At 48.5% G+C, this 12,678-nt stretch overlaps 1 protein-coding gene across 1 annotated transcript; it reads right to left on the reverse strand.

Annotated features, from left to right (window-relative positions):
• Positions 1-3,487: 3,487 nt before the first annotated feature.
• Positions 3,488-7,261, reverse strand: TIMM10 (translocase of inner mitochondrial membrane 10). Its single transcript, XM_026012930.2, has 3 exons — positions 6,534-7,261; positions 5,796-5,908; positions 3,488-3,936 (listed from the first exon to the last, which is right to left on the reverse strand). The coding sequence occupies exons 2-3, from the start codon at positions 5,864-5,866 to the stop codon at positions 3,735-3,737; spliced, it is 273 nt and encodes a 90-aa protein (XP_025868715.1). The 5' UTR covers positions 5,867-5,908; positions 6,534-7,261; the 3' UTR covers positions 3,488-3,734.
• Positions 7,262-12,678: the final 5,417 nt, after the last annotated feature.

The raw sequence follows: 12,678 nt of genomic DNA on the forward strand, positions 1-12,678 counted from the left end.
GCAAGTCTGTAGGTCTGGTGCACACTCAAGCAGATTGGAGCAGGAAGGACTGTGGGCAGGACCATTGGGGGCCATCTTAGAGCCTGCCTATTCCAGGATATCTACGTGTTTTCTCATCTAGCATCTGGCTCATCTGAAAACCCAGAGCAGGCACAGACTAAATGCCTATAGGTCAAGCAGATGAGAAGGGAAGAAATTAGCAGTGGGAGTTTTGCTGCTCCTCCTCCAGCAGACTGCGGCCAAGCAAGAACGTAGGCTGACTTGTTAGATACTCTGAACTTTCAAAAGAAGTCAAATCCAGATTTTTGAGAGACATCTCTTGACTTTAAAACTGTGATAATCTAGCAAAAATACATGAGGATTGGGAGTTTTGAATGCCACTCAATGGCAGAAAGAGGCTAACCTATCCTACCACCCTTTGTATGTGTGTTCTATCTCCCCAGCACCCACCTCCCGCTCCCCTCAACATTCACAAGGACGGGGAATGAACAAATCCACTTTGGATGTTTTCTGTAGCTCTGTGCACCTAGCAGCCAGTAATAAATATTGTTGAATGAAAAATGAAATTGCTGACTTGTACCTCTTTAGGGAGCATCCCCCTACCTCCCTGATTCTGGAGGAGTGGTTAAAAGTGGGCTCTGCTGCCTGAATAAACTGGAATCCTCGTTCTCACTTGCTTGTTGTGTGACCTTCAGCCAGTAACTAACTTTCCAGAGTTCAGCTTCTTCATCTGTAAGGCGAGAATAACCATACCCGATTCAGAGCTGTTGCAAACGATTAACTGAAATAATAGACTTCTTAGCACACCGCTGCAACTCCAGAGCTATTCTTACTGGCTCCCTGGCACCTCTCCCCTTAATCCGTTACCTACCATCCTCTTCCACTACCCACCCAGCTGGCAGCTAGGGAGAGCCTCGGAAACACAGATCTGTCACTTTCGCTGCCAGGATTTATATCCTCCAACAGTTTGCTGCTGCCCTCAGTAGGAGAAAATCCAAACTCCTTAACACGGCTTCTCAGGCTCTTCTGGAGCTGTCTGCCCAGCCCCCAAGTCTCCTCTCTCACCACCACCTCCCTCACACTCCCCGCTCTCGGCACTCTGAAGCTGTTTCTTGGACGCTCCACGTTTTCTGCCACTTCAAAGCCTTTGCAAGTACTATTCCCTCCAGCTGGAACCTCTTCCCTCCGCTCCTACCACCCCTTCTAGATGTTCTTGCTACACACTATCAGAATTTTTGATGTTCCTTTTTAAAACCCGAGGGCCTGCCCAATACCTGTCTTTCTCACCCCTCCCCTCTCCCTAGCACTACGAGGGCACCTGAGAGGCTAAGAGGCAAATAGTCTTTGGAGGGGGCACTGTGGCTGTGCCTGGGATGCTGTGAGCAGACGGCGCCACCTGTTGGCCCAAGCTTGCACTTCCGTACCTAGGAAGGAGCCCTCACTTTCGGCCGCCAAGGTCAACGGACTAGGCTGGGAGGTTTTCCCAGGGTCTATCGTGTGTCTTCTCACACCAAACTCGGCAATAAACAAACAAGCTAACATCATCAAGTAGTTAATGCGACAGCAGTAGGCACTCTCCTTTGTGTTTTAGTGACTAACACTTCATTTTCATACCACTCACTCGATGAGGTAAGTACCATAACTACCGTCTTACATATGGAGTAGCTAAGGCACAAGGCAGGTAAGGACTTCACCCATGATCACTCTGGTAGAAACTTCTACCCCAGGCGGTCTGGCTTGGCCCTGTACTTTTTTTTTTTTTTTAATATTTTTTTATTTATGAGAGAGAGAGAGAGAGGCAGAGACACAGGGAGAGGGAGAAGCAGGTTCCATGCAGGGAGCCTGACGTGGGACTCGATCCCGGGACTCCAGGATCACACTCTGGGCTGAAGGCAGGCGCTAAACTGCCGAGCCACGGGTTGCCCCACTTTTTGTTTTTTAAAAGAGAGGGAGAGGGTCACCTGGATGGCTCAGTGGTTGAGTGTCTGCCTTTGGCTCAGGGTTTTTTTTTTTTTTTTTTTTTTTTAAGATTTTATTTATTCATGACAGACAGAGAGGCAGAGAAACACAGAGGGAGAAGCAGTCTCCCAAAAGGGCCCTGATGTGGGACTCGATCCTGGATCCCGGGATCAGGCCCTGAGCCGAAGGCAGATGCTCTACCACTGAGCCACTCAGGCATCCCTTGGCTCGGAGTTTGATCCCAGAGTCCTGGGATCAAGTCCCACATCGGGCTTCCTGCATGGAGCCTGCTTCTCCCTCTGCTTATGTTTCTGCCTCTCTCTCTCTCTCTCTCTCTTTCATGAATAAATAAAATCTTAAAAAAAGGGGGGGGGGGTGAGGCAGAGAGAGGGGCAGAGGGAGAGAGAATCTTAAGCTTAAGCAGATTCCACCCTCCCAACACGGAGCCCGACCAGGGCTCGACTTCACAACCCTGAAACCATGACCCAAGTCAAAATCAAGACTTGGTTGCTCAAGTGACTGAGCCACCCCGACGCCCATGGGGCTGAACTTTTAAGCACCCAACTCTCTTCCTTTACTCCATGCTCAGTTACCTGAGAGGATTCGTCCCTGACACCCACTTGTCCCTACTCTGAAGGCACTGCAGCCACAGTGTGTGTGTGTGTGTGTGTGACTATCATTAAAAAAAAATTTTTTTTTAAAGATTTTATTTATTTATTCATGAGAGACACACAGAGAGAGAGAGGCAGAGACTCAGGCAGAGGGAGAAGCAGGCTCCATGCAGGGAGCCTGATGTGGGACTCGATCCTGGATCTCCTGGATCTCCAGGATTCCGCCCTGGGCTGAAGGTGGCGCTAAACCGCTGAGCCACCTGGGCTGCCCTCTTTTCAGCATTGTTAATGCTGTTGTGGAACATCTGCCAGGACATTCACATGCACCAATATTGCGGCCCAGAAAGATGGTGGGAAGAGCTAGATCAGATACCACATGAAGAGTGAGGAGCGCAGTCCCTGATTCAGGTGAACAGTGAATGGCAGTGGTTTTCACTTACTTCCTGATCACTCACATCACACACAAAGCTGATCCCTTCGTATGTTTCATGTTGCCATTTAGAATCCAGGGACTGGCTTGGCTACTTCCTTCTCAAATCCCATCTCCTGTTACTTGCTCCTCTAAATATTCCTTTATTATCTGGAAAAATGCCCACCTGTTCCACTTAAATTTTAAATTGTTAAACACATGTACACAGCTAGTATTTACTGAGCACTTCCTTTGTCCCAGTTAGCATTCTAAATGCCATAAATGTATTAAACCATTAATCTTCACAACCACCAGATGATTATCCTCATTTCACAGATGAGAAAGCTAAAGCACAGTGAAGTGACATATTCAGCAAGTGGCTGACCTGGAGTACAACCTAAAACCTCCCACTAGTCTGTGCTTTTAAACACGTTAGACTCCCTCTGCTGGTGGAGGCTGTGTCTGCTGCCGCTGCTCCCAAATGCCAGGCAGACTGCTTTCCGCGTGGTAGGTGTCAACAAATCTGTTTTAATATATATACACACACATATACGTACATACACAGTCACATCACAGTGTGACAAATACCCCTTCTCCAACCTGGGAGAGTAACTCTACCATACTCTGGGTTCCTGGAGGCTCTCCAGAGGGAGCCGAGGCCCGGGAGTCTTCACAGATGACACCCAATAGGGGCACTTTTATTAGGCGAGTGGGAAGGGGCAGGGCGCACCTTGGGGTGTATACTGTCTGGGGCCTCACACGGGCCCAGAGCTCTGCTGCACTCTCTTCATCAGCTCTTCATCCTGCATAGACAGCTCTGTCAACTTTTTGCCCATCCGCTCATGGATGTCCAGGTACTTGGAGACACAGCGGTCCAGGCACACGGACTCGCCCTTGGACAGTTCTGCTTCCTTGTAGTGGGGAGGCACGCACTTCCTGTGGCAGGCACTGGTCATTCTGGAGGGGAAGGAAGGGCAAGGTCAGCTCAGCACCATCTTGAGGCAACCAGGAACTCTCCATCATGCCTGCCCTGCTAATTTCACATCCCAGGAAGGCAGTGTAAATCCTCAGTTCGCATCGCAACCATCTGAGAAGGTCCTTGAGAGTGCTCACCTGATCTGAGCCCAAGTTTATTTAAACAGGAGCCATTAGTTGACTACTGGGTATGTTCCAGGCATCATGCTAAGTGCTTGACATGGCTGGTTATGCAGTCCTTAAGGAGGCAGGCACAATCTTTATCCCCATTTTACAAATAAGGAAATGCAGGCATGGAGAGCCTCAGGATCCTGTAAAGCTGGGATATGAACCCACAGGACCTCATGGCCTGCATTTTTAAATTATTTAAATATTTGGAAGTATTCTAATATACAGCCTTCAAGATAAGCCATCAAGAGAAAATACCATGGAGCTGAAGCCAATAAAACCAGAAAACATGTGGACTGCTTACTGTGTACTGGGCATGATACAAACCCAATAAGACCTTGTTATATACATTTCTTTTTTTTTAAGATTTTATTTACCTATGGGATGCCTGGGTGGCTCAGCGGTTGGGCGTCTGCCTTTGGCTCAGGTTGTGATCCGGGGATCTGAGATCGAGTCCCACATCACGCTCCCTGCGAGGAGCCTGCTTCTCCCTCTGCCTGTGTCTCTGTCTCTCTCTCTGTGTCTCTCATGAATAAATAAATAAATCTTAAAAAAAAAAAAAGATTTTATTTATCTATTTAAGAGAGAGAGTGAGCACAAGCAATGAGAGGGGCAGAGGGAAATGGAGAAGAAGCAGACACCCCACTGAGCAGGGAGCTGGACGTGGGGCTCGATCCCAGGACCATAACCTGAGCTGAAGGCAGACACTTAACCGACTAAGCCACCCAGGCACCCCTTGTCACACATTTCTACATTTAACATCTATAATGTCTCCTCGAGGTAGGCACCATTATTATCTCCATTTTATTTATTTATTTTTTTACACTTGATCTTAACCAAAAGGCTTAGAAGCAATATTTATTCATTTATTTAAAAGAACTAGTATTATGTATTTGAGAAAGAGAGAGCGAGCACTTGCGCGGGCATGTGTGTGGGCGAACAGGGGAGAGGGAGAGGGAGAATGTCAAGCAGGCTCCCTGCTGAGTGCAGAGCCCAATGTGAGGCTCAATCCCATGACCCTGAGATCACGACCTGCAATGAAATCAAGAGTCAGATGCTCAACCGACTGCGCCACCATGTGCCCCACCTCATTTTATAGGGAAAACCACTAAACAGTCCAAGTGACTTGCCCACGGCCACACTAGTGGTGACTGGCACAGTTATGATTTGTTCCCGCATCTGCCAAATGGTCGTGGGCACTCGTTTGGAGTCAGACCGAGGTCCTGGTCCTGACATTGCCACTGACCAACTGTGAGCCCTGTGAATGTTATTTAACCTCTAGAAGCCTCCATGTCTTCACCTTAGAATGGGACAACTAAGACCGACCCGGTGGATCATTTTGAAGATGAAGGCGCGTAGAATGCTCAGCATGTGCCCGAGGTGGAGTAAGAGTTTAAGAAATGTAAACCACCAAGCGGTCTGTGTGCTGTTTGCCACAAAGGCAAACGCTCAACCGTTCCTGAAAGCCAACCAGCGCTTGGACTGGGGCTTCTCTCGCTTGCCAAGTGCATTCCAACCTAGATGTCCAACTCCTTCTAGCGCCCCGTACCGCGTCTGCGTTGGCCCTCAGCCACAAGGAGCGTAGGTGGGGGTGCGCACCCTCCGACAGGTGCCCTGAGGAAGGGTGACCTAGGATCACTGTCAAAGACAAGGAGCGCGCTGTCGGCTCTCACCTGTTGTACATATCGGCCATCATCTCCACCTCCAGCTCGGCAGCCAGCTGCTGGGCCCTGAGCGGATCCATCTCAGCGCTGCGCCGTGGAAAAGATCTTCTGGCCTCCTAGTCCTGGGAGCGGACATCACCGTCAGCTTCTTTTTTTTTTTTTTTAATTTTTTTTAAATTTTTTATTTATTTATGATAGTCACAGAGAGAGAGAGAGAGGCAGAGACACAGGCGGAGGGAGAAGCAGGCTCCATGCACCGGGAGCCTGATGTGGGATTCGATCCCGGGTCTCCAGGATCGCGCCCTGGGCCAAAGGCAGGCGCCAAACCGCTGCGCCACCCAGGGATCCCTCACCGTCAGCTTCGAGCCCTCCCGTTCCGTTTCCCATCCCAGGGGGACGTAGAGGATGCGGAAGAATCATAGGACACCGGGCGGGCAGGGGTCACTGACCTCAGTGGGCTCAACTACCCCATCTCACAGATATGGAAACTGAGGCCCAGAAGGGGAACACAGCACGTCAATGGAGGGGCTGGAAATCGAGCCCTGGCGCCCCAGCCCCTGGTGGCCACTCTACCCAGGAAAAGATCTCGGGACCGGAAAGGAACACTGAACCGCGGGGCCTGAACCTCCAGGGCCCTGGGAATTCGATCACTCGCGGCGCTAAGGTCCACGGGTCCCGGTCCAGGGGCTGCACCTCTGACGTGGCCGCGCCACCATCGGGGTCACCTTGAAGCGAGAGGTCACTTACCACGGCCTGGGGCCAGTCACTGTGCCCGCGGTGCCCTCAACTTCGGGCAAACGCTAGAGAGCCACCGCACGCCCAGGTAGGCTAAGGCGGAAGCACGTGGGTCACTTCCGGGAGGGAAGTCCCGCCTCCCCTTTGATCGGCCTCGCTTCCGGAGTGAAGCCCCAACGAGGCGGCGCGGGGAAATCGGCTACCATAGAGTGGAGCCGCCGGCCGTGCCCGAAGGCGACTTGCAAGGGCTAGAGGGGACGCCAAAATACCATAGAGGCTTGGGCGCAGTGCAGAGCGCCTGCAGCCTGGCGGTGCGGTCCCCAGGGTTTCGGCGCAGAGGTCACAGTGCGACTGTCTGAAGGCGGGCGCCGGAGGGCGGAGCTCCGCGAAGCTTGGCCGCAGCCCCGGAGGCTCGACGGCCGCTCACAGACCCCGGCGCGGCGCGGAGAAGGAAGGACGCCCTCCAAGGGCCGTAGTGTCTGTGCTGCTCCTTACGGTCGCCCGGGCCGCTCCCAGTGCCCCGATGCCCATGCCTCGCTTCATACCAAGCAAATCAGAACCTCTGGGAGTAGGACGCAGACTTCAGTAAATGTTTCAGTTGACCTCGGGCGGTTTCTTGGTGCAGCCGAGGTTGCGAGCCAGAGCTCCCAGGACGGAGGGAGCGCAGCGGCCTGCAGGTGCTAAGCCGTCTCCGGGCTCGCAGGAGGACGAGCCGCGTCCGTGCAACTTCCAGACGCCCCGGACCAGAGCGATGAACAAGAGCAATGTTGGCTGCCGCCGGGGCTAACCTAGTGCATCAGAGCGAGGAGGAGGAAGGGGCTGTGAGCTGCTCTCTCCAGACCCCGTGTGTTGCTCCGTCTGCACCCCTACACCACAGAAACCCACCCCCAATCCTTTTGTTTCTCAGGGGATTTCCCAGTAAACAAAGTGTACAAGATGCAAAGCGTCCGCTGCCCATTGGAGGAGGTGGGCCGGACGCTGTATGGCTGGTCACTGTATGCTTCCCTCACTGCCCAAGAAAGTCAGGATCGCAAATTCAGCCCTCATGTCTCCTCCAGGGACTCCTCTTTCGCAAACCCTGTGCCCCAATCCTTGAAAATTAAGCTAGAGGTGCCTGGGTGGCTCGGTCGGTTCAGGGTCATGAGACAGAGCCCTGTCCTGGCCCCCAGCTCAGTGCAGAATCGGCTCGAGATTCTCGGCCTCTCCCTCCTCCTCTGCCTCTCCCCACGTGCACATTTGAGCGCGTGCGCTCTCTCTCAAATAGACAAAGAAAATATTTTTTAAAATTAAGGTATAGAAAAAAAAAATTAAGGTATAGGTCAGCCCCAGTGGCTCAGCGGTTTAGAGGCGCCTTCAGCCCAGGGTGTGATCCTGGAGACCTCGGGTCGAGTCCCACGTAGGGCTCCCTGCATGGAGCCTGCTTTCTCTCTGTGTGTCTCTCATGAATAAATAAATAAAATATTAAAAAATAATAAAATAGGGACGCCTGGGTGGCCCAGTGGTTGAGCATCTGCCTTTGGCTCAGGGCCTGATCCCAGATTCCAGGATGGAGTCCGGCATCAGACTCCTTGCATGGACCCTGCCTTTCCTCTCTCTGCCCCTCTCTCTCTGTGTCTCTCATGAATAAATAAATAAAATCTTTAAAAATAAAAAAAGTTAAAAATTAAAAAATAAATATTTCTCAATTCATAGACACACACTTTAAAAAAAAATTTAAGGTATAACAGGGGCCCCTAGCTGGCTCAGTCAGTAGAGCATTCAACTCTTGATTCCAAACCTTCCCCCACCCCCCACCCAGCCATCCTCCTGAATTTGAGCCCCACCTTGGGTGTAGATATTACTTAAAAACTTTTTTTTTCAATAAAATTAAGGTATGACATCTATACAGGAACATGACTAAAATACATAAAATTTAAACTTAATTTTTAAATATATATTTATGCTCATAAGCACCACTCAGATCAAAATACAATGTATTTCCAACACCCTTAAAAGTTATCTTATGTTCCTGACCAGTCAATACCGGCTCTCCCAGAGTTAACCAGTATTCTGACTTCTATTGCCACCAGTTAGTTTTGCCTATTCTTGAACTTCAGGTAAATGGAGTCATACACTATTTGCTGGTTTGTGCCTGACTCCTTTAGCTCAATGTAGTGTCTAAGATTTCATCCACATTGTTGTGTGTAACCATTATTCATTCCTTTTTATTGCTGTCTAGTGTTAGATTGTATGAATGAGCCACAGGTAATTTATCCATTCACTGTTGATAGATTTTTGGGTTGTTTCCAGCTTGGGGCTGTTAGGACAATGTTGCTGTGAATACTATTGTATGTATGTTTTAGTGGACACATGTTGTAGTGCTTTTTGCTTTTAATAATATAGTCAACATATTATGGAATATAATTGCATGGGAGGGACGCCTGGGTGGCTCAGCGGTTGAGCTTGCCTTCAGCTCAGGGCATGATCCCAGGGTCCTGGAATGGAGTCCCACGTTGGACTCCTTGCAAGGAGCCTGCTTCTCCCTCTGCCTATGACCTTGCCTCTCGTGAATAAATAGATGAAATCTTTAAAAGAAAAAAGAAATCGCATGGGAAAAGGAGATGGGTTCTTACAAGTGTAATCTGTTTCCTCGATAGGATTTTTATTAGGAAAAAAAAGGATTTTTATTAAGTGTTACAAAAGCATACTATATAATTCCATTTAAATAATATTCTCAAAATGACAAAATTATAGAGACAAAGAGATTAGTGGTTGCCAAGGGTTAGAGCCATCCAGGTGAGAAGAGGGAGGAAGGTGTGCCTATAAAGGGGTAGAACAAAGGAGATCTTTGTGGCGATGGGATGGTTATCCACCCAGATTGTGGAGATATTTATATGAATCTTTTATTTTTTTAAGATTTCATTTATTTACTCATGAGAGACACAGAGAAAGAGAGAGGCAGAGACACAGGCAGAGGGAGAAGCAGGCTCCAGGCAGGGAGCCCGACGTGGACTCGATCCTGGTATTCCAGGATCACGCCCTTGGTGGAAGGCAGGTGCTAAACCGCTGAGCCACCCCCGGGGTCCCTGTTTATATGAATCTAAACATGTGATAAGATGTCATAGAACTATACACACTATTGTTCCAGTGTCAATATCTTGGCTTTGATATTGCATGTAGTTGTGTAAGATTTAACCTTCAGTACTCTCTCTATACTATTTATGCAACTTCCTGTAATCCTACAATTATGTCAAAATAAAAAGTTAAAACAATCCTTACAAAAAAGAAAAATAAAAAATGCACTAAAAGCACCTAGTCCATGGCAGATGCTCAATAAAAAGAAATCATTGTTCTCATTCTTTTAATTTTTAGACTTTTATTAGAGCAAATTAAAAACATACAGAAAAAAGAAAAAAAACAGAAAAAAAACAGAAAAAAAAATAAATAAAATAAAAACATACAGAAAAGTGGAGAGCACAGTATACTGAACTTCCACATACCCATCACCAGACTTTAACAGTTAATATTTAGCCATATTTTCTTCATCTGTTTTTACCTCTAACAGATAAAGTCCTTTTCCACAATGCCATTTTTTTCATGCGTTCAAAATTATGGTAATTTCTTAATATAATCTTATGCACATATACAATTTCTCCCAATTTCTCAAAAATGGCCCCTTTTGGGGTAACTGGATGGCTCAGTCAGTTAAGCATCTGCCCTGGGCTCAAGTCATGATCCTGGGGTCCTGGGACCAAGCTCCACACCAGGCTCCCTGCTCAGTGGGGAGTCTGCTTCTCCCTCTCCCTCTCCCCGCAGCTTGTACACATTCTCTCTCTCTCTCTCTCTCTCTCTCTCTCTCTCTCTCCCTCAAATAAATAAAATCTTTTTTTAAAAATGGCCTCTCTTTGGGGACACCTGGCTGGCTTAATTGGAGAAGCATGTGACTCTTGAGGTTGTGAGTTTGAGACCCATGCTGAGTGTACAGATTACTTAAAAATAAAATCTTTTTTTAAAAAGGCCCCCCTTTTTTTATGTGGCAAGAACACCTCACATGAGATCTACCCTCTTAACAGTTTTAAGTGCACAATACAGTTTTGTTAACTGTGTGCACAATGTTGTATAACAGATCTCGAAGACTTATTCATCTTGAACACCTGAGACTTTATTCCTATGGAACAATTCTGCACTTTCCTGCTCCTCCAAGTGCCCAGGTAATCATTGTTCTTTCTGATGATAATGTCATGGCTATTATCTACTATGAGATTGTGTCTTCCTTCCTATACTTACATGGTTGAGGATTTGAGAACCCATAGGTAGGAATTCCAATTATTCCTGTTAAGTTTCTTCTTATGAAAACAACAACAACAACAGTTTATACAGCCCCAGCTTCCAAGATCTCTTTGGAATCCAGATGTGTCATCTAAAGTTGTTGACCTCTGTCCTGAGCCTCTGGCCTCTTGCTCTACCGTGTTCCACCCCTCCCACCCTCCCAGGCTCCCAGAAGGGAGTTGTGTATTTGCTACTCACCATGGATCAGTATTGTCCTCTTACATGGGACCTCAACCCCAAAGGAAAGGATGCAGGGTTGTCACCCAGAATCTTATATGGGCCCTGACCACTCATGAGAGACGTAGAGAATACAAAGACAGCCTAGGTGGACTCCCTTAAGAAGAGCAGGAGATAACAGCAAGAATGTCAGTGGCTTGAGCGGAAGGGTCATTCTTGTGGCTTGGAGACAAAGCTGGCACAGTCTTGATCACTGCCATCCACTATTACCATTCCTCACCACATCTCCTCACCTTCAGTGCTGACCCTCCGGTCCAAGCCACCACCATCTTGCACCTGAGTTACTGCAGTAATGCCCTGACTGGTTTCCCCACCTCAGCTCATGCTCCCCCCTCAGCCTATTCTCAAAACGGCAACCAGAGTCATCTCGTCAAAAACTAAAGTTAGATCATGTCCCTTCACAACCTGAAAGGCTCCACTGGCTTCCAATCACAGAGCAAAAGCCAACATCCTTAGAGGGGCCTTAAGCCCCACAGGACTGTTCCTCCCCCACATGACTATATATATATATAAAACCTCATATGAATCAGGCAATTTGCTAGGCCCTGGGCACATAGCCATGGGCATGATAAAAAAAAAAAAAAAAAAAAAAGTCTCCGCTTTCGTGAAGCTTAGAGTCCAGTGAGAGTCAAGTAATAAGGAAATGAACAAGCTAACTTTGGATTCCAATAAATATTGTGAAACAAATAAACCAGGCCGAAATGATGGAGAGGGACTGAAGCTGCGGAAGCCTCTCTGAGGGAACAGAGTTTGAGCGGAGAGCAGGATGAGAAGGAAACCGTCTTGGAAAGAGCAGAAGCAAAAAGGTTACAGCCTTGAGTGTGGAAACGAATCCATTTATTTCAGGAACAGAAAAGAGGCCAGTGTGGCTGAAGTGGAAGGAACTAGGGGAGGCAGCTGGGGGGAGTCCCAGGCTTCGCAAGGGATAGGGATTATCCCCTGCACACATTCTCCCAAAGTAGTACCTCTCTGAGATCGCAGGACACATAAAGAAGATACAGATTTGTTTTTCTGAACAAAATCTCAATTCAGGGGCACCTGGCTGACTCAGCCCGTAGAGAGCATACAACTCTTGACCTCAGGGTTGTGAGTTCAAACCCTATGGTGGACATAACATACAGATTACTTAAAAATAAAATCTTAAAAAATAATCTCAATTCAGTATGACAATTTGTTCAGAGCCTCCTAGGTACCAGTCACTTCAGCTGGCCTTGTATTTTCTGAATGCTAAGCCCAGCTTTCCATCCGAGAGCCAGAGCCTCCTCACCTGTTCACCCCTCCCCTCCACATCTCTGCGCTGTGTGAGCCCCCAGACATCCCCCTGTTGGCAGCTGTCCTGTTCACCCCCTCTGCAGCCCACCCTTCAGCAGCTGCTTCTGTCCTTGGAAGAGTAAAGGACTATTTAAAGGAACATGGGGTGAGGGGGGCAAAGGGAGCAGAAGAGGCCTAGCCTGGGCTCCGGATGGGCAGGCGAGGCCAGAGGGCTGGTGACCATCTCCCACATGGGCCTGCAGGTGGTTTTCAGGGTCCCCAGGGCCAGGCGGGTACATTGGGAAGAAAGATGGCCACAGGATGGATACCGCTGGGGTCAGGGCAGGAAAGACGCGCTGTG

This window comes from Vulpes vulpes, chromosome 5 (genome assembly GCF_048418805.1).
Source record: "Vulpes vulpes isolate BD-2025 chromosome 5, VulVul3, whole genome shotgun sequence".
Taxonomy (NCBI): Eukaryota; Metazoa; Chordata; class Mammalia; order Carnivora; family Canidae; genus Vulpes; species Vulpes vulpes.

Bases quoted from the DNA above. Each gene is read 5' to 3' on its own strand.
- TIMM10 (XM_026012930.2), bottom strand. From the start codon at position 5,866: ATGGATCCGCTCAGGGCCCAGCAGCTGGCTGCCGAGCTGGAGGTGGAG. The intron at 3,937-5,795 runs GTGAGAGCCGAC...CTTCCCCTCCAG, and splicing joins ATGGCCGATATGTACAACAG to AATGACCAGTGCCTGCCACA.